The sequence below is a fragment of the Coregonus clupeaformis genome, unplaced genomic scaffold (genome assembly GCF_020615455.1).
Source record: "Coregonus clupeaformis isolate EN_2021a unplaced genomic scaffold, ASM2061545v1 scaf2951, whole genome shotgun sequence".
NCBI classification, from domain to species: domain Eukaryota; kingdom Metazoa; phylum Chordata; class Actinopteri; order Salmoniformes; family Salmonidae; genus Coregonus; species Coregonus clupeaformis.
This window is the reverse complement of record NW_025536405.1, coordinates 6,682-26,777: the sequence shown is the minus strand read 5'-3', so window position 1 is coordinate 26,777 and position 20,096 is coordinate 6,682. Positions and strand designations below refer to the sequence as shown.

Sequence of the window (20,096 nt, the reverse complement as noted above, 5' to 3'; positions counted from 1 at the left end):
TGGGTGAGAAAAAAATATTGAATCCATTTCGAATTCAGGCTGTAACACAACAAAATGTGGAATAAGTCAAGGGCTATGAATACTTTCTGAACGCACTGTATGCATCACACTGAGATAAATATAATTGATATTATAGAATTCCCTTTTTACAAAATAATCACTCATTTCCTGCCTAATTTCCTGCCCATTCTCTAGGATACTATACAGACTGGAAGACCTGTGGCCAGAATCAGTTTGCAAAACAGGTTTATTCTACAATACGTCGTCTTTTCAGTCAGATCTCCCACTGCCTCTGTGGAGAGAGGGACACAGGGGTTCTGTCCCTCTTAATAATCTTAACTTTGGTGTGATCGGCAGAATGGTGTTTCTCAGCTCAATGAACATTACGGACAGGAGTTTTTCCTGACCACATGAACTGACCAGGAATACCTCTCGCGGTATGACCCTTGACCTCCAATCAGTGTTTAAGCATCAGTTCCTCTCATTCACTCAGTCCTGTAACAGTCGGCTCAGTAGCAGGGCTTCATGGACCTGTCACAGCACCACAGAGTGGCTGGCTCTAACAGGCCTCTAACAACAGTAGTTACAGCTGCATACGCTCTACACAGACACAGGGCCAGTAGCATGGCAAGTCTCCCATCAGGTGAAATGTCAATTTCCAGGTTAGGAGATAGGGGTCAGGGTTATTGATGACAGGGTGAAGGGTACACAAAGAGTCCGAACATCAGCATCCCATTGAACTGTTTGTAAATGCTTAAAACACCAGCAGATGTTTCAAGCAGTGAAGGAATGGTTACTGATTGTGCTGATTGTTTACATACTGTATGCTTACGTAGAATGGGTTAATGAATAACAGGATGGATATCTATTGGGTATAGAAGGCCTACTGTATGTCGCTATATATGTGACTGCAGTCAGGGTACACAAATGGCTCTCTGAAGAGACTAGTGTCTATGGGAATAACATCTACCTATGAAATGCAAGCCTGTCTGCACAAGACCTCCCACACTAACATGGTTACTCTGGTAGAGGGAGATGCAGGGTTAAGTGCAAGTTAGCCGCCTGAGATAGAGGGTTCATTTCAGTGCTGGATAAAGAAGTTAGGACAGAGAGTTCAGGTCTTCTTATGCTTCTGTAGCCTTCTGAGCTCAATAGAGCAGTTCTATGAGAAACACTGCTGTACATCCCTGGGACTGATATGAGAGGAGTCTGAAGATGAGAATGGATTCTGGTGTTCCTTTACCACACCCTAACCCTACACAGCTTTACCCCACAATACCAACCCTGCTTCCCAATCCAACCATACCTCCCCCCATATCCTACCTCGGCCCTGGATAAGATGGCATGCAGGGACAACATGAGAGTTGATATCATAAATATCAAGTAATGGAACATTCCAAATGGTCCACCCACCATGGAGCGTTGCTTTGAATAGTAATGTCTGTTCTAGTCCTAAATCTTTATGCATGGGCACTGGGGCAGATAGAGAAAGTTGAGACTCATGCGTAAGTAACACTTGCAGTAGCAGCAGCAGCAGTAGAATCTTAAACACATTATCAGACCAAACTGAGATTCAATGTAACATTAGAAGACCCATCAGGTCAGATTGTCAGATCAAACCGAGATATCTGAGCCCAAAGAAGTCAGAGGGTCATTCAGTTCAGTGTCTTTTTACTCCCAGGGATACACACACTTCTTTTGTTCCAGCATCCTGTCCACTCATCCTTCAAACAGTCCCTTTTTCCCTTTCCATCCTTTCTTAACCCCACCTCTCTTCTCCAGAGGGGATGTGAGGAGTGAGGGAGGAGCTGACCGTGTCCTGAGGGGAGAATAGGAGTCTGTAAGCCTGAGTGGGTTCCTGTCTCTCCCTGGGTCAACAGAGGGGTGAGGGTTGAAAGGTCAGAGTGAGAGATGAGGGGTCAAGGGTGAGGGGTCAGGGTTGATGCTCCTGTAGTGCCTTCTGCAAGCTCTGTCGGTAGGCTGTGAATCTCTTCTCCACCAATCGCACACGCTCCGCCTCCTCCTTCTCCAGAATCACCAGGAAGTTCTGCAGTTCAGGAATCGAGAACGCATGCCACTGAGAGGAAGAGAGCGAAAGAGAGAGAGAGCGATATTAGTGATGTTAAAGATGGCATTCATGTAGCAATTAATGATTTTACGACACACGGTATGTGTGTGTGTATGTGGGGTGGGGGGTTGTGTTTGTCTTACCGCTACCTCTTCGGTCTCATTCTCCTTGAGGACAAAGCTAAGCAGCTCAGGATCTGGACCCACCACCAGTCTCAGAGCGAGAGGACACTCCACAAGAGGAAGCTTCTGGAACAGGTCTACACAGACACACGACAAAGGAAAGACACATTAGATTCCACATCCACATATTATCAGAAATCTTCAAACCTACACTCAGTAGGGGGACAGAATGTAAATGTGCGAATGTATATACGTGTAATCTGTGTGTGTAACTCACCCTGTCCATCACGGTGTGTCTGTCTGTACAGGGCAAACTTGTGTGGGTTATCCAGCACCATAAACTTCTTCAGCAGGCCCTGTATGACCTCCTTAACCGTGGTAGTACTACTGATGTGGATCTGTTTCACACAATCACTGGGCAGGTAGAACGACGTCCGCTTCTCACTCAACCCTGCTCCTTCCCCCTCCTGGCCCTCTGACACCATCATTGGCCGACCGTGTCTTTCCGCCTGGCCCGCCTGTCCGTCTAATCCCGCCTCCACAGCGAGGCACCGTGACTGGTCGACTTAGTCTGAGGTGGACCTCAATGAAGCCAGTGTACAAACCATCAGCACCCTGGGGGAGAGAGAGAGCGAGAGAGAGAGAGAGAGAGAGAGAGAGATGCATGTGTGTCTATAATGGTAAATTCCGATTCAGTACTTCATACTAGTACACTCATCGAAAAAAGGGTTCCAAAAGGGTTCTTCGGCTATCCCCATAGGAGAACCCTTTTTAGTTTCAGGTAGAACCCCTTGGGTTTCATGTAGAACCCTGTAGAAAGGGTCTACATTGAACCCAAAAGGGTTCTACCTGTAACCAAAAAGGGTTCTTCAAAGGGTTCTCCTATGGGGACAGCCAAAGAACCCTTTTAAGGTTCTAGATAGCACCGTGTATATTTTACATGTTGTAGCACTCACCAGTTTCATGCCATTCTCTGAGACCGTAGAGTTGAAGTCCTCTATCCTGGCCCGCAACTCTTCCTCTGACAGAGCCTTGGTCCCTCCCTCCTCTTCCTCTTTGACCTCATTCTGCTGAAACACAGAGAGACAGACAACAAGCTGTGTGAGAAACAGGAACTGCAGTACAGGGGGAAGGACACCTTGAGTATATGATGTTTCCTTCAGTCTGCTGCTCTCACTCCAAACAGCAGAGGGTGCTATGTTTCAGACAGGCACAGTGGAGTTTCCACTCAGGCCTAAGAACACACACACACACACACACACACACACAAACACACACTGGCTTCTGGACACTGGCTTCTGGCTCTAACATTTATAGATGTTAGAACCCCCCCCATCCTCCCAAACCCCAGCATGATGACACAACACTGCAGTTGCCCCCACAGACAGGACAGTACAGTCGTGGTCAAAAGTTTTGAGAATGACACAAATACTAATTTTCACAAAGTATGCTGCCTCAGTTTTGATGATGGCAATTTGCATATACTCCAGAATATCATGAAGAGTGATCAGATTAATTGCAATTAATTGCAAAGTCCCTCTTGCCATGAAAATGAACTTAATCCCAAAACAACATTTCCACTGCATTTCAGCCCTGCCACAAAGGACCAGCTGCCATCATGTCAGTGATTCTCTCGTTAACACAGGTGAGAGTGTTGACGAGGACAAGGCTGGAGATCACTCTGTCATGCTGATTGAGTTTGAATAACAGACTGGAAGCTTTAAAAGGAGGGTGGTGCTTGAAATCATTGTTCTTCCTCTGTTAACCATGGTTACCTGCAAGGAAACACGTGCCGTCATCATTACTTTGCACAAAAAAGAGCTTCACAGGCAAGGATATTGCTGCTAGTAAGATTGCACCTAAATCAACCATTTATCGGATCATCAAGAACTTCAAGGAGAGAGGTTCAATTGTTGTGAAGAAGGCGTCAGGGCACCCAAGAAAGTCCAGCAAGCGCCAGGACCGTCTCCTAAAGTTGATTCAGCTGCGGGATCGGGACACCACCAGTGCAGAGCTTGCTCAGGAATGGCAGCAGGCAGGTGTGAGTGCATCTGCACGCACAGTGAGGCTAATACTTTTGGAGGATGGCCTGGTGAAGAAGGGCAGCAAAGAAGACACTTTTCTCCAGGAAAAACATCAGGGACAGACTGATATTCTGCAAAAGGTACAGGGATTGGACTGCTGAGGACTGGGGCTAAAGTCATTTTCTCTGATGAATCCCCTTTCTGATTGTTTGGGGCATCCGAAAAACACCTTGTCCGGAGAAGACAAGGTGAGCTCTACCATCAGTCCTGTGTCATGCCAACAGTAAAGCATCCTGAGACCATTCATGTGTGGGGTTGCTTCTCAGCCAAGGGAGTGGGCTCACTCACAATTTTGCCTAAGAACACAGCCATGAATAAAGAATGGTACCAACACATCCTCCGAGAGCAACTTCTCCCAACCATCCAAGAACAGTTTGGTGATGACCAATGCTTTTTCCAGCAGAATGGAGCACCTTGCCATAAGGGAAAAGTGATAACTAAGTGGCTCGGGAACAAAACATCGACATTTTGTGTCCATGGCCAGGAAACTCCCAGACCTTAATCCCATTGAGAACTTGTGGTCGATCCTCAAGAGGCGGGTGGACAAACAAAATCCCACAAACTCCTGACAAACTCCAAGCATTGATTATGCAAGAATGGGCTGCCATCAGTTAGGATGTGGCCCAGAAGTTAATTGACAGCATGCCAGGGCGGATTGCAGAGGTCTTGAAAAAGAAGGGTCAACACTGCAAATATTGACTCTTTGCATAAACTTAATGTAATTGTCAATAAAAGCCTTTGAAACTTATGGAATTCTTGTAATTATACTTCAGTATACCATAGTAGCATCTGACAAAAATATCTCATAACACTGAAGCAGCGAACTTTGTGAAGACCAATACTTGTGTAATTTAACTTTTGACCACGACTGTAGGCAGGAAGTATTCTGAATGGAGCAGAGACACAGAGAATTACACTATGACTCTATGCCTCTCTGTCCCTCTTTCTCTCCTTCTTTCTCCCTCTTCATCCCCACTGACAGACACATCAAGCAGTCACTCTGACAGCTCCAATCTCTCCCACTGCTAAGGCCACGAAAAAGCACAAAACTCTCCCTCCCACCATGCAGTGTGACTGAAGGGCTCATCATGGGGATGAGGGAGAGATGAAGGAGGAGGGGTGATGGGGCGCGAAGGGAAGATGAGAATGGGGGGAGTGGAGGCGAGATGAGGAGGGAAGATGGGGAGGCATGGTTGCTGAGCAAGCCTTAGCAACACAGAGTTTAACTGGGTTATTTATAGATGCATCCTCTTATGTGGATGCTGTTTTATTTTTATCCTCTTTTTCATTCTCTTTTCTGGGACACAGTGGTGTGAGAGATAGACGATAGGGGAATAGAGAGAGAGAATGCAGGGCAGGAATCATTTATGTATGGGAGTCCTCAGGGTGTGAGGGGCCTGAGTCTGCTTCATTCAGTACAGTCACTTTGTACACGTGTGTGTGTGTGTGTGTCGTGTGCAGCATTTCTTGGCTTGCGTTAGCAGAGATGGGGAGCAGGATCAGTCTGAACAGGACGTTGTGTCTTCCTTTCTTTCTCTCCTCTCTTCTCTCATTACAGACCATTAACTTCTCTCCTCCATGAATATGAACAATATGCTTGGGTGGAGAGTTGTGTTTGTTGTGCGTTTAGTGTGTGTGTGCGGCAACTTTCCATGGCATGGCTTAGTGTGTGTGTGTGTGTTTATCTTGGCATGTTCCAGTGCAGTAAGAGTTAATGATGCGAGAATGCAGAGGAAGCTTTGGGCAAACTGGTATAAATGTCAAACTGACCATCTCTAAACAACCACAAGACTAAACACTAACACAAATACCTTGAAACAGCATGAACATTCCTGTAACACAGAAGCTAGAGGATTGGCACAGCATTACTGTTATTATGTGCAACTCCTCCCTGTAGGCCCTCAGGGGTGCGTGCTTAGTCCCCTCCTGTACTCCCTGTTCACCCACGACTGCGTGGCCACACACAACTCCAACACAATCATTAAGTTTGCAGACGACGCAACGGTGGTATGCCTGATCACCGATGACGATGAGACAGCCTACAGGGAGGAGGTCAGAGACCTGGCAGTGTGGTGCCAGGACAACAACCACTCCTCAACGTCAGCAAGACAAAGGAGCTGATCGTGGGACAACAGGAAACAGAGGACCGAGCATGCCCCCATTCACATTGACGGGGCTGTAGTGGAGCCGGTCGAGAGCTTCAAGTTCCTCAGTGTCCACATCACTAAGGCTTTATCATGATCCAAACTAGGGTTGAATATTTTCCAGGTATTTTACAAATCTTCCACCCCGAGAATAAATCACTTTTTCTCCCGGGTAACCCAGTATTTCCCGCCAAAACCGGAAGTGTCATTCAAAATCAGTATAAAGCATATAAATTAAATATGTCTGTATTTGATTAGAGCTTTGATCAGCATGAAAATTCTATCCTGATGCTACCCGAGCCTGATGAGCCATATATTAAATACATTTTATGAGCCCTACATGAATGACATTTAATGAACCCAAGCCCAAAAAAGCCCAAATGATTGTGCTGTTATTCAATACATGGCCTATATGATATAGGCTACTGCACATTACGCATGACAGAAAAACATAAAGCCCATAGATGTAGCTAGCTATATGAGTAAATAAATGAAACTAGCTACAGTAGGCTAATCTTCTTGAGTGTGAACTGTATTACTGTATACTATATGGACTGGAATTACGTACATCGTTCAAACCACGATAAAGCAGAAGAGAACATGTGATTCTGGTGCAGCACATACGGCCTACAAAGTTACAAGTATAGGCTAGCGAATTTGATTTTAATTTTGAAATATAATAGGACCTATTTGTATAATTAGTAGGCTGACACATATATACCTTTCATAATATTTCCCCTAATGTTATTAGCCTACCTCCTCTTTCTCTCTCTATTGTTGGTTCATTCCTTCCTCGCTTTCAACAGTTAAATGAAATAAGTTTTGTTGTCCTTATCTTCGCCATTCTAATGACATCCTTGAATAATATAGGACTAGAATTAGATGCAGAAGGCTTTCACTTCTCTTCAGGAAGATTGAATGGTTATGGGTCTGAATAAACAACTGCTATAGCCTAACGCCATCGCACGTTCGCTCTTCTTTCAAACTACCAGTGAGTTCTATTGGCTGCTGTATATAACATTCAGCAAGAAAAAGCTTGTCCCTCTTCGAATAGTCAATGGAGTTGATGGAGAGAGAGAAAGACAGCGAAAGACTGCGAGAGAGTGCTCTCGCAAACACTGATTTAAAGCAACAATATTCGAGTAATAGGCTGTTTTAAAACTCTGCAGCTGCAATTTAAAAATTATAATCTTTACAATTAAAAAACAAGGTGACCCCAAAGCCAGATGGAGATGGGTAAATTAGACATGCATTCAGTCTTTATATTACTGTAGTATAGGCTATGCTGCAGCAAATGTAGGCCTACCTGTCACAATAAAAAAAGTTACCATGATGACATGATAGGTCTACATGCATTGTGAACTGCGCTCCATACTGAAATGGGCTGTCTGTCCCCACCCTGAGCATTGATGATTCATCATGCAGAAGCCGTAGAGAAGCCAGATTTAGACATGGCATATAATTTAACAGTTCCATTTCAGGACATGCTGTTCATATAAATCATTTATTATAATTTACCAGTTTCTCGCAGTTATTTATCCAGGGAAAATTGAGTGGTTTTGGGCGGTAAATCCCAGTAAATCTCGGTAACCGGGTTCCCTCCATTCAACCCTAATCCAAACACACCAACACAGTCGTGAAGAGGGCACGACAACGCCTCTTCCCTCTCAGGAGGCTGAAAAGATTTGGCACGGTCCTCAGATCCTTAAAAGTTCTACAGCTGCACCATTGCAAACATCTTGACTGGCTGCATCACCGCTTGGTATGGCAATTGCTTGGCATCCGACCACAAGGCGCTACAGAGGGTAGGGTGTACGGCCCAGTACATCACTGGGGCCGAGCTCCCTGCCATCCAGGACCTCTATACCAGGCGGTGTCAGACAAAGGCCCTAAAAATTGTCAAAGACTCCAGCCACCCAAGTCATAGACTGTTCTCTCTGCTACCACACGGCAAGCGGTACCAGAGTGCCAAGTCTGGGACCAAAATTCTCCTGAATAGCTTCTACCCCCAAGCTATTTGACTTCTGAACAGTTAATCAAATGGCTACCCGGACTATTTGCATCGACCCCCCTTATTTATTATAGATTTTTTGCACTGACATTCTTGCACTGGCTCTATGCACACTCACTAGACTCTACTCATAAATACTACACTGACACCCCAACACACACACAGCCACATATTACATATGCTCACACACACAAAACACACACACACGCATGTATATTGACGCCACACACACACACACACACACTCACACATTCACACTCTTTACATACGCTGCTGTTACTCTGTTTATTATCTATGTACTTATTACCTCAATTATCTCAACTACCTCGTACCCTGCACATTGACTCGCACCGTACTCCTTGTATATAGCCTCGTTATTGTTTTTGTTTTTTACAATTGTTTTCTTATTTGCTAATATGTTCTTCCTTTTTAACTCATTGTTGGTAAAGGGCTCGTAAGTAAGCATTTCACTGTAAGGTCTACACCTGTTGTATTTGGCGCATGTGACAAATAACATTTGATTTGATTTATCCATGAGGATGAGAGAACATTTAGCAGTTTTAAAGCTAATTTCCTGCTATTCTACACATTTTGCCATGAGGCTGAGATACATTTGTGCAGTTTTAAAATAAATGTTCTGCAATTCTAAAAAATAATAATATTTATGATAATGTGTTCATATCCCGACGGTAATCCGGCCCTGCATATAGGCCTACACTGGTGTGAATACAGATGTGCTTGGATTAATGTGTGTGTTGGGGGCGGGGTCAAGATTCCAGGGTCAGAGTTGAAAAATACTCCTTCATTAGTTCTTAGTTCTTGAAAACTAGCAAGTCTCTCAGGAATTCCTGTGTTTGTGGCTTGATGTTTCCTAACTGCTAAATATAGTTCTCTCCCTCCCTCCCCTCTGTGTATTCCTCTAGAAGTGAGAGAGAGAGTGGTCAGAGGCCATAGAATAGTAGGACAATACTGAACCCTTCACCCCTGCCTGGTCCATGGCCCACCACACCCACACAGAGCTCAGGCCCAGAAAAAGTAAACCAGCAGACCCAAACCCAGACCCACACCCAGGGATCCCAAACACAGACATCCACAGCCAGGGAAAGTGCACATGACATGGCTCACACATTGGAGGTTGTTGTTGCTCTCACTTTGACAGGATCAGACAGGGAAGGTCATGTGATCACTCCGGGTGATGTCACAGCGGACGGTGGAGCAGACGCTCTCAGCCCTCAACACACGCAAGTGGACGCTCACACACACACACAAATACAAACACGCAATCCCTGCATTGTTTTAAATGGGCAACTGTCTGACCTTAACTGTCTGAGCGGCATTGGGGTTAGCTTTACAAGAGGCACAGAGAAGACCTCAAACATACTTCCTGCTCAGACAGACACAGCACAGAGCAGCAGGGGACACTTCACACAGCTAGGGAACTTTCTAGAACCCTCAATTGAGAAATACAGTGGCCATGTCAGAATACCCATACTTGCCTCCTAAATAGTAGGTGGTTTAAGCATGCGAAAAAGAAAAGTTTAATAGTATGCGACATTTTGAAAATAAAGTACACTTTAAATGCCCGATGTCATACTCAGTGGCGGCTGGCCGATAGAGGGCGCTAGGGCGCCGCCCTTAAATAAAATTATTTTAAAAAATAAAAAAATAAAAAATAATAATAATAATAATAATAAAAACATCAGTATGTCAATATTTGTGTGTTTGAAATATGGAATGCACACAGTAATATGTGTAAGATATGATAGAAAATCATATTCGCAACCTTTCCTCTGCCTGTCAAACGCCTCGTCAGCTCTGGGCGATACAGAAAGTGCCCCGAGGAGGCGGGTCTACGTAGCAGTTAAGCCAATTGCTAATTTAAGATATGAATGTATGACATAAAATGTAGTCAATAAGCGATCTTAAATCGAATCCAAGGAGGGCGATTATTTTACCGCCCCAAGCTCGCCCCCTGATAAAATAAGGACCGGGGTCCAGTGACGCCATTTTTACTAGACAACAATGGCGAACGCAAACGTTACTCCTCCAAGACCCAACCCTAACTTTCGGTGAAATCTCTCCTCCAAGATCCGTTTGAGAGGAGAACTTTGTCAGAGAAAGTTCGGGTGAAAGAGCTGGGCCCAGATCAACCTGACCTCTCAATCAGACAGCAGGCTAGCGAGAAAGGGAAGCAGTATATGCGCGGCTTCTCCCGTAGCTGGTACACCAGGAAGGCTTGGCTAGCTGGGTGCACTGATGCTAATGCTTTATTTTGCTTTCCGTGCTTGCTTTTTAAAACGACGGGGTCAGATTCAGCATGGACAGGTACCGGAGTGAGGGATATGAAGCACCTGTCAGAGAAGGTAAAGAAACATGAGAACACCAGGGCACACATGGACAACTCTGTAAAGCTAGCTGTATTAGGAAGGGGTGAACATTGCTACGCAGCTGGATGACGGCCACAGGATTGCGGTGAGGAAACACAATGAGGAGGTGGATAAAAACAGGCACATTCTATCCAAAATTATCGATTGTGTGAAGTTCTGTGGGGCTTTTGAGTTGGCCTTGCGTGGGCACGAGGAGACTGACTCCTCAGACAACCCCGGCATTTTCCGGGGCTTAGTGGATTTTGTTGCCTCCCTCGACAGTGTGCTGGAGGAGCACCTGAAGACAGCTACCGCTTTTTAAGGGGCACGTCAAAGACGATACAGAACGAGCTGTTGGACTGTATGCTGTCAATGCTTAAGGATTACATCCTGGAGGAAGTAAAGAGTGCTGATTTTATCGCCATTCAAGCTGACGAGACGACTGACGTTTCCACCCACTGCCAGTTGGTGCTTGTGTGAGTGATTATCATAGAGCCGTCACAATTATATTTGTTTTAGTATTTTAAAAGGAAAGAGAAGACACAATCAGACGTTGATAATAATGCAGGAAAGTACTACACAGTTTGTAATAATTATTCAGGTGTCCACCAGGTCAATTTCTAGAAGAGGCCTAGTTGTTATTGAATATTAACTTTATTGCTAAGTGAACAGCAGAACAAAATTATGTTGCATCCCTCTCACAAATGTAATAGAAAAAGGCTTTAAAACGTAATAACATCAGTTAATTATGTACATCACAGGTTAAAAGCAGTTACTAGACATAGTTTGTGTGTATATACACACTGTCTGTCTGTCTGTCTGTCTGTCTGTCTGTCTATATATATATATATAAGTCACTGGTTGTGTGTTGAGGGGGAATTACAGTGAGTTAAGAAGTCTGATTGCAAGTTATCAAATTAAACTTTTATTTTTTGGACCCAGGGCCTCAATTCCCTCTTTGTGTGGGGACAGCGCATCTGACGAGCAGCAACAGCCCATCAAGCGACGGAGGATGCTGGGACCAGGAGAACAACAGAGGTTGGCTATAGAGGTAAGTTGTGATGTAATTGTCAGTGTTTCCCACCTAGAACTTTTTTCAGGCCTGGTAGTATGTAGCCAAAACCCTGAACAATCAGCACCTTGGTAATCATATACTTGAGTTGGACATAGGCATGTGTCAGTCAGGATCACTTGCATCAAAAATAGCTTAATTGCAAATTAAAGCTGATGATGTATCTTTTACAGGTATGTGATACCATCCTGAGTCATGCCAAAGAGAGGTTCTCCTTCACCCAGCACCTCATCAGCGCAACACTATTGCACGGAGAGTTGTTCCCACAACACAGTGTGAAGTTCCCGATACAGCGCTTGGAAACAACCGTGGAGGCGTACCCCATGTTGAACAAGGCCAAGCTCAAAACCAAACTGTCCCTCATCTATGAGAACAGTGAGTTCAAGGCTTGTAGTGGTGCAGTGCCCTGTACCAGTTCTTCATGGAGAACAACCTTCAGAGCACTTTCACAGAGACTGCCAGCCTCCTCAAGATCCTCATCACCACACCCATGACAACTGCTGAGTCAGAAAGGTGCTTCTCTACACTGAAAAGGATCAAGACCTTCCTGAGAAACAGCATGACACAGGATCGCCTGAACGCTCTGGCCATGCTCTCCATGGAGAAGAAACTTGTCAGGGACATTCCTGACTTTAATCAAAGGGTCATTGAGAGGTTTGCCACTCAGAAGGACAGACGGGCAAAATTCCTGTACAAATAAGATGACAGACACACACACACAGAGCAGCTCTGGCCGCATGTTTCTTTGTATATAGTTGACCTTAGCATAAAAAATCCAGTTATATATGGTACTCTAGAAAGTCTTAATAGTGTCTTTGCTAATATTACTGTATATATGTTGTTTTGTATCAATTAATTGTTGCAGTTCTGGAGCACATTAACAATTAGTCACATTTAGTATGATCATAAAATACTGTATGCTATTCTTCCAGTCAAAGGTTTGAGTTCATCCACTTGATATCCATTTCTATATTATACATCCTTTCATACAGTGTAAGATTTCCTATAAACTTTATAATAATTTCATGTTATTGTCCACTTTCCACTCTGTTCTGACAGCATGCCTGTTGCGTTGCCTGTTTACTACCAATGGTGAAAAGTTCACTTTAAATGCAAATGAAAGGCTTGGGTTTGTGTAATATGTTTTTGTGTAAGAATGCCTCAACTTTTTAATATTGGCATTAAATAATTACTGAATGTTTCACTGAGCACTGCTGTCCTGCAGTTTGTGTTAAAATATATCGCGATGGTTACAGGAAAAAAAAGTATGGCACAGCCCCACCGAGAATATTTTTCACCAGCCGCCACTGCTTAAGACATTACTCTGCTGTTGTGCTGTAGAATGATAATTTTGCCTCTTGTATAATACATTCTATACATTAGCTTACACTGGATTAAGCATACATTTTAATTAACTGTAATTTTCTTAGTTATGCTCAAACTTTCCCTACATCTTGTGCCAACATCAGTTCTTTTTAAGTCTTGGTTCCAATAGTTTATATTTTTTTCTAAGAGGTGGTCAGTTGGATATGCTCTCTGCAAGGTTTTGTATATCTTCCCTATAATATGAACATCCTTTTCCCTCAAGGGAAAAGATTTCAAACCGAAATGTCACGATACGTAACTTTTATGTTGCATGTATTTGAAACTATCTACATACTGTACATTGGTCAGTCCAAAATTACTTTTTCATTCTGTCATAGAAATAAATGTATTTCCTGTTACTAAGTCATTTACGGTTTCTATGCCTTTAGTTTTCCATGTAGACCAATTTATCAGTGAATTCTGAAAAGCTATCCAAGGATTGTTTTTAGGAAGGGATATGGGTTCTTGTAGAATACGTTTCATTTTCTTCCATATTGTTATAGTGTTCTTAACTATGAAGTTGTTAATGCTCTTAGCTTTATCCTTTGAAAATAGACAAGTATAAAGATTCTGGGGGATGAGCATGCACATCTTCAATATGTACCCATTGTTCCTCTTTAGTGCATTTAACTATATGTCGCAAGTAAAAGCCTTGGGTGGCGAGTTGATAAAGTTCAAAGTCTGGAAGGTTAAAACCACCCTCAGACTTAGGAAGATGTAAAACTTTCCTTTTTATTCTATGAATATTATTTGCCCATATAAAGTCTGTTATGATCGAGCATACTTTTTTGTGTCTTCGGTGGGGTAATTAGTATTACCGAAAATAAATACAAAAACTTTGGCAGCCATGCCATTCTAAAGAGGTTTATTCTACCTGTAAGAGTTATGGGAAGATTCTTCCATTTAATTAGATCTGCTTTCATATTGTTGAGTAATGTAATAAAGTGATCTTTATATATGTGTTGTTTGTTGTCACTTATTAAGCATCCTAAGTATGTCATATTGTTTGTGGTCCACTTAAAGGATTGCTGTAGATCATGAGTTGTTTTTTTTCTTTTTCCTATTGCCATTATTTCTGTTTTTTCCACGTTAATTTTATATCCTGAGATTTTTTGGTATTCTGAAAATATTTTTAGCAAAGGGGGCATTGAGTTTTCAATATTGGTCAGGTATATCAGGAGATAATTTACAAGTTTATATTCATGTCTACCAATACTGATACCTGTTACATTTGAGTCCTGTCTAATTCTTTCTTCAAATGGTTCAATTGCCAGTGCAAACAGGATGGGGGAGAAGGGACATCCCTGTCTTGTGCCCCTTTCTAAAGCAATTTCATCAGATGTGTATATTTTTGCTTTAGGACATTTATACAACATTTGTATAACATTTATTATTTCAGCTGGAAAGTTGAAAGCTTCCAAAGTTTTGAATAGAAAAGGCCATTCAAGACGGTCAAAAGTATTTTCGGCATCAACAGCTGTTATTGATAAATCTATATCTTGTTTTTTTGCGTATTGTATTACATTTAAACATGTTCTTGTATTTGTTTGTAAGTGTCTATTTTTAATAAACCCTGTTTGATTGATATGTACAGTATCAAGTCTAGTAAGACTTATGCCATTCTATTGCTTATGAGCTTTGTTATTATATTGTCACAATGTATTAAACGTATGGGTCTATTATCAGCAGGGGACTCTCCAGAGTTTCCTGGTTTTAATATAACTGACATAACTGTTTGATACATGGGACTAGGAAGTACTGAATTGAGTGGCGTGTGTTGTCATTCGTGTAAATAGGGGGGCTATTCTGTCCCAAAATGTTAAATGGAATTCTATGGGAATGCCATCCATTCCTGGTGCTTTTCTCTGTGCAAATGTTTTAACAGTATCTAATATTTATTCTTGGGTGATCTCTGTTTTTAGTGATTCGTTTTTGTCTGCTGATAATTGCTTCAGAGTTGTTGAGTCTAAGAAGGATATACGATCCATCCAACTGTTGTTTAATTCTGATTTATATAAATGTTCATAGAAACTTTTAAACTTGTAATTAATCGCATTGTTATTTCTAATTACCGTTTTTGTATCTTTATCTCTTTTCTTTTTCTAAGATAGTGATTTATTTATTTTTCTTTCATAAACATTTCTAAATCAGATTTAACTTTTGCTGTGTATGAGATTATCATCCCCCTAATGTATGCCTTAAAGGCATCCCAAATTACATCGTTTTTTTTTTCTCTGTCCTCTATTTCTACATTTGTAATTATAAAGGTTTACATTTTTTCATTTACGTATTTAATACATTTCAGGTCCAGAAGATGCGTTCTGTTCATTCTCCAAATTCTGTTGCTAAATGTATTTTCTATTGGTGTAATGATCCGATATCACTATATCATGAATTTCTTTATCCAGTAAATAGTTGAGTGCATCATTTTTTAAAAGTAGTCCATTCTTGAATAGCTTCTCTTACTTTGAGAAAAAAAGGAATAGTCTTTTGTAGTTGGGAATAATAATCTCCAGGTGTCCTGTAAATCAATTGTAGAGATAAACATGTTCAGCCTCTTTGGAGGCTCCCTAAATTTGCCTTATTTATTAATACGTCTGTTAATTTACGTCACCTGTTAGAATAATAGTTCCTGTCTGGATTTGATCTAATATAGCTTGAATTCTATCTAAAACACCAGATTTGCCCCTGGTGGGATATACAATGACAGCAATGTGTAATTCATCATTAGAAAACGGCCTTCTTGGTCCAAGTGCTGGGATATAACAGAAAATGGTGTATTCTTATTTATCAGAATGCCTAGACCTCTGTTGTTACTACAATAGGTGGCAGCATAGGCCTCTCCAACCCAGCTCCTCTTTAAATGTTCAATTTCTCATTTTTAAAAATGTAACTCTAGCTGACAATCTCTTTAAGTGTTCGAGAACCATATGCTTTTTTCCCCCATCATGGGGGCCACTGCAAATTCCATGTGATAAGTTGGATTTTGTTGGTCTTCAAAGTTAACCTTATCTGTTCCGTCTATCATTGAAGAACCAAGTAAAACATTTTAGCAGACATAACATATGAAGGCGGTGGGCATTCCATAGAATGGGAGGATCATAGTATAAATACATAGTTATTGTATACATTACATACATACAGAGTGTGGGCATGTTGGCTGAGCAGACATTTTTTTATTATTTTTTTAAATAAAAAAGCAAAGTACGTCTTTGTACTTGAGGCGCTAAGCTTCAGTTCTACACATCATCGTTACCACGGCAACACAAAACCCACTTCCTGTTGGTGGCACATGGTCGTGGGACGTGATCAGGTAACAGAACACCCTGGTGTCACGCACCGTTGCGGCCATTACGATCTAGAGTGAGCCTGTAGAGTACTTATTTTCCCACAAAACTGCCATACAGACATCACAGAGAATGAAACCGATGTACAATTCTATGCAACTATCTCTCTGAAATTGATCTGGGCTGGTATAATGGTTGTCTACAAAACCATTGAGCCCTGAGCAGACTGCTCCAGTAAAGGAGGCACAGAGGAGAGGAGACACACTTAGCTCCCCACGTTTCTGATAGCCAAATGAACTCCTGTAGATGAGCTGTCACAGATGCGATAGTAGAGTGCTGCTAGGATAATGAGCAGTGGAGATGACATGAGGGAGTGAGCGAGTGACTGAGTGAGAAAGGGAGGGAGGGAGGGAGGGAGGGAGGGAGGGCGGGACGGACACACACACAAGCACACATGTCTACGTGTGTGTGTGGCATTAATTATAAACACTGGTGATTTTATTCATTCATTTATTCATTCATTCATTTCCACGACATCAAAGCTCCGTTCAGAGCAAGGAGCACTCCACAGCAGTAACCACACACACACTGATGCACATGCTCATCAGGACGGGAGGGGAGATTAGAGGTCCTCTTTTCTTTATGAATTATTTCCAGAGATGAGCCTTTTGCTCCAGATAAGCCAACCAGCTTTAACGCTCAGCAAGTGTGAGTGAGACAGAGTTTGAGTGAGTGAGAGAGAGAGAGTTTTTGAATGCATGTAAATGTGTGTGTGTGTCTGTTTACGTGGGTCTGTATTGGTGTCATTCCTTCTGTGTTTCTTCTGCAAAGTGCTTCCAGTTCAGAGGTCATTAAAGCTGGAATCAGTGGCAGTGAAACTGCCACGTCCGTTAAGTTGATGGAGTAGGGCTGGGGAGTAGAAGAACATGCCCCTAGACCCTGGTGTAGGGTTTCCCCCATTATGGTCAAGGTTAGGGTTTGGAGAGCTGATTCTAAGCTGATTTTAGATCTGTGGCTGGCGCCATTGTAGACAACAAGAAGAGTAAACTGACACACACCCTAGTAGATTGTGTCAGAGAGTACAGGCAAACTGGGCTTCCATATATTTGCATGTTCAGGCAACCCAAACTCCACAAAACAGACAGACACAGACACAGGGCTGGGGCTGAATTATTTAAATATGGTGCTCTTTCCAAAACCAGCGAGCAGAGGCAGTGCAGGTATTGAGATCACACTGACAAAGGCCTGTGTGTAAGTGTCTGTGTGTAAGTGTCTGTGTCTGTGTGTAAGTGTCTGTGTGTAAGTATGAAAATGTATGCACTCACTAACTGTAAGTCGCTCTGGATAATAGCGTCTGCTAAATGACTAAAATGTAAAAATGTAAATGTAAGTGTCTGTGTGTAAGTGTCTGTGTGCTGTGTGTAAGTGTCTGTGTGTAGGTGTAGGTGTCTGTGTCTGTGTGTAAGTGTCTGTGTGTAAGTGTCTGTGTGTAGGTGTCTGTGTGTAGGTGTCTGTGTGTAGGTGTCTGTGTGTAGGTGTCTGTGTCTGTGTGTAAGTGTCTGTGTGTAAGTGTCTGTGTCTGTGTGTAAGTGTCTTTGTGTAGGTGTCTGTGTGTAGGTGTCTGTGTGTAGGTGTCTGTGTCTGTGTGTAGAGTGTCTGTGTGTAAGTGTCTGTGTCTGTGTGTAAGTGTCTTTGTGTAAGTGTCTGTGTGTTAAGTGTCTGTGTCTGTGTGTAAGTGTCTGTGTGTAAGTGTCTGTGTGTTTGTCTATGTGTAGTTGTCTGTGGTAAGTGTCTGTGTGTAAGTGTCTGTGTATAAGTGTCTGTAAGTGTGATTGTAAAACAACAGCATCTCTATGCCCTCTTGTCCTAATCAGCAAACATTTCCTTCCTACACCTTCCTGTGTGTGTGTGCGAGCGTGTGAGAGAGAGAAGGTCATGTTGCCCATTAAAAGCCTTATGAACAATCTCCCAGTGGCGGTGTGAGAGTGGTGTGGAGGTGTGTTTTGCATAAACATGTAGTACCTATTATTCTGTAACTTTACACCTACACCGTTACAGAGTACTATGTTATACAACTGCTTACTATTCATATGAACAGACAAACAAGCTCCCAAAAATGTCATCACCACTGCTGTGTAACATTGAAAGTGTGTGTGTGTGTGTGTGTGTGTGTGTCGCACACTCCTGTGAGTTCTAATCTCAAAGCAGAATCAGTGAGATCCACCGTTGCTATGGTTACATTGACCAGTTGAAATATGCTAAGAGAAAAAAAGAATGTGGAAGAGAGTGAGAACGACAGAGGAGAGAGACCTATAGTAAAACTCACACTGAACAATGGATGTGTGTAACTATGTAACTAACTTCCCTGTTACTACGGAAACAGTGACATGCGAGAGCTGTCGATGGATCCATTACCATATTGCTGCTATACAGTCTTTAGCGTTTTAAGCCATGAAGAAGTGTCCTAGAGGGGCTAGCTTCTACAAGGAAGGGCTGCATGGATAGCGGATCGATGCTATGACAGATGGAATGAAGGCACACCTCTCTGTCACACACACATTCACACGCACACACACACACACACAGTAAAACACAAACGGTCACACTTTATTTGGATAGTCCAGATAGTCTATCTGAAGATGCTCTACAGATGGTCATACTATCAACAAACTATCTGTTGATAAGCAACTGCTTGCTAAGATTACGGTTAGGTTTAGGGCTAGGGTTAGGGTTAACTTTAGGGTTAGGATAAGTGTTAAGGTTAGGATAAGGGTTAGGGTTAGTAGATAATTAGTTGAAATGTTACTGATAGTCTGTAGAGCACACACTTCCTCTTAACTCAACGCTTCTCCTTTTTCAGGCATCAAAACTGACACAGCATCAAGAGAAACATACCCCTCCTCCCCTTCCTCCCTCCCCTCCCTACATATTTTTCTCTCTGTTGTACCTTAACCAGCTTTTTGGGCTGGCGGAAGAAGGAGGTCTTTGCGGTGAAGAAGGTGAAGTCTTCGCCCTCCTCGTCCAGACTGCAGTAGCCACTGCTTATGCTGTTGCTGCCCGTCATTTAAGGGGGTTAAATTTGAGCCCTCGGCTGCCTATTAACACTTTGGGGGCAGCAGAGCAGCAGAAGGAAACCTGATTGTCCCCGGGGGGAAATACTCTGTCTGTAGAGGCATTCAGGCCACACTCACTGTGCACAATGCTCACAGTCCCAGAGCTCTTCACATCCACTATGCATCCACAGTCAGTCACAGTCACCTCAGTAGGTCAGTATAGGGACACACGCACAGCTCACAGTCCAAGTGTGGCTCTCAATTCCAAACATCCACTGCCGAACATCCACAGTCTTGTGTCTGTAGGTGTCCAGATAAGCTTTGACTCCAGAATCGGGTGAGAGAGAGGTGAGTAGGGGTGAGGTCAGCTCAGATTCCGGTCCTATCAGCGCCCCTCGTGCCACCGGAGAGGCTTAGGAAATCAGAGAGCGCAAGTAGAGATGTGTCACTTCCTCCTGTCTGTGTGTGCTCTGACCCCGATATCACACACACTCATACTGTACACACACGTTGGTGTCACAGAG

At 42.9% G+C, this 20,096-nt stretch overlaps 1 protein-coding gene across 1 annotated transcript; it reads right to left on the bottom strand.

Moving 5' to 3' along the window:
• Nucleotides 1-1,329: 1,329 nt before the first annotated feature.
• LOC121578295 (ras association domain-containing protein 5-like) lies at nt 1,330-19,583 on the bottom strand. The gene is made up of 6 exons (XM_045219970.1): nt 19,467-19,583; nt 3,147-3,260; nt 2,773-2,805; nt 2,468-2,726; nt 2,212-2,327; nt 1,330-2,077 (listed from the first exon to the last, which is right to left on the bottom strand). The coding sequence occupies exons 1-6, from the start codon at nt 19,581-19,583 to the stop codon at nt 1,934-1,936; spliced, it is 783 nt and encodes a 260-aa protein (XP_045075905.1). The 3' UTR covers nt 1,330-1,933.
• Between the last annotated feature and the right edge of the window lie 513 nt (nt 19,584-20,096).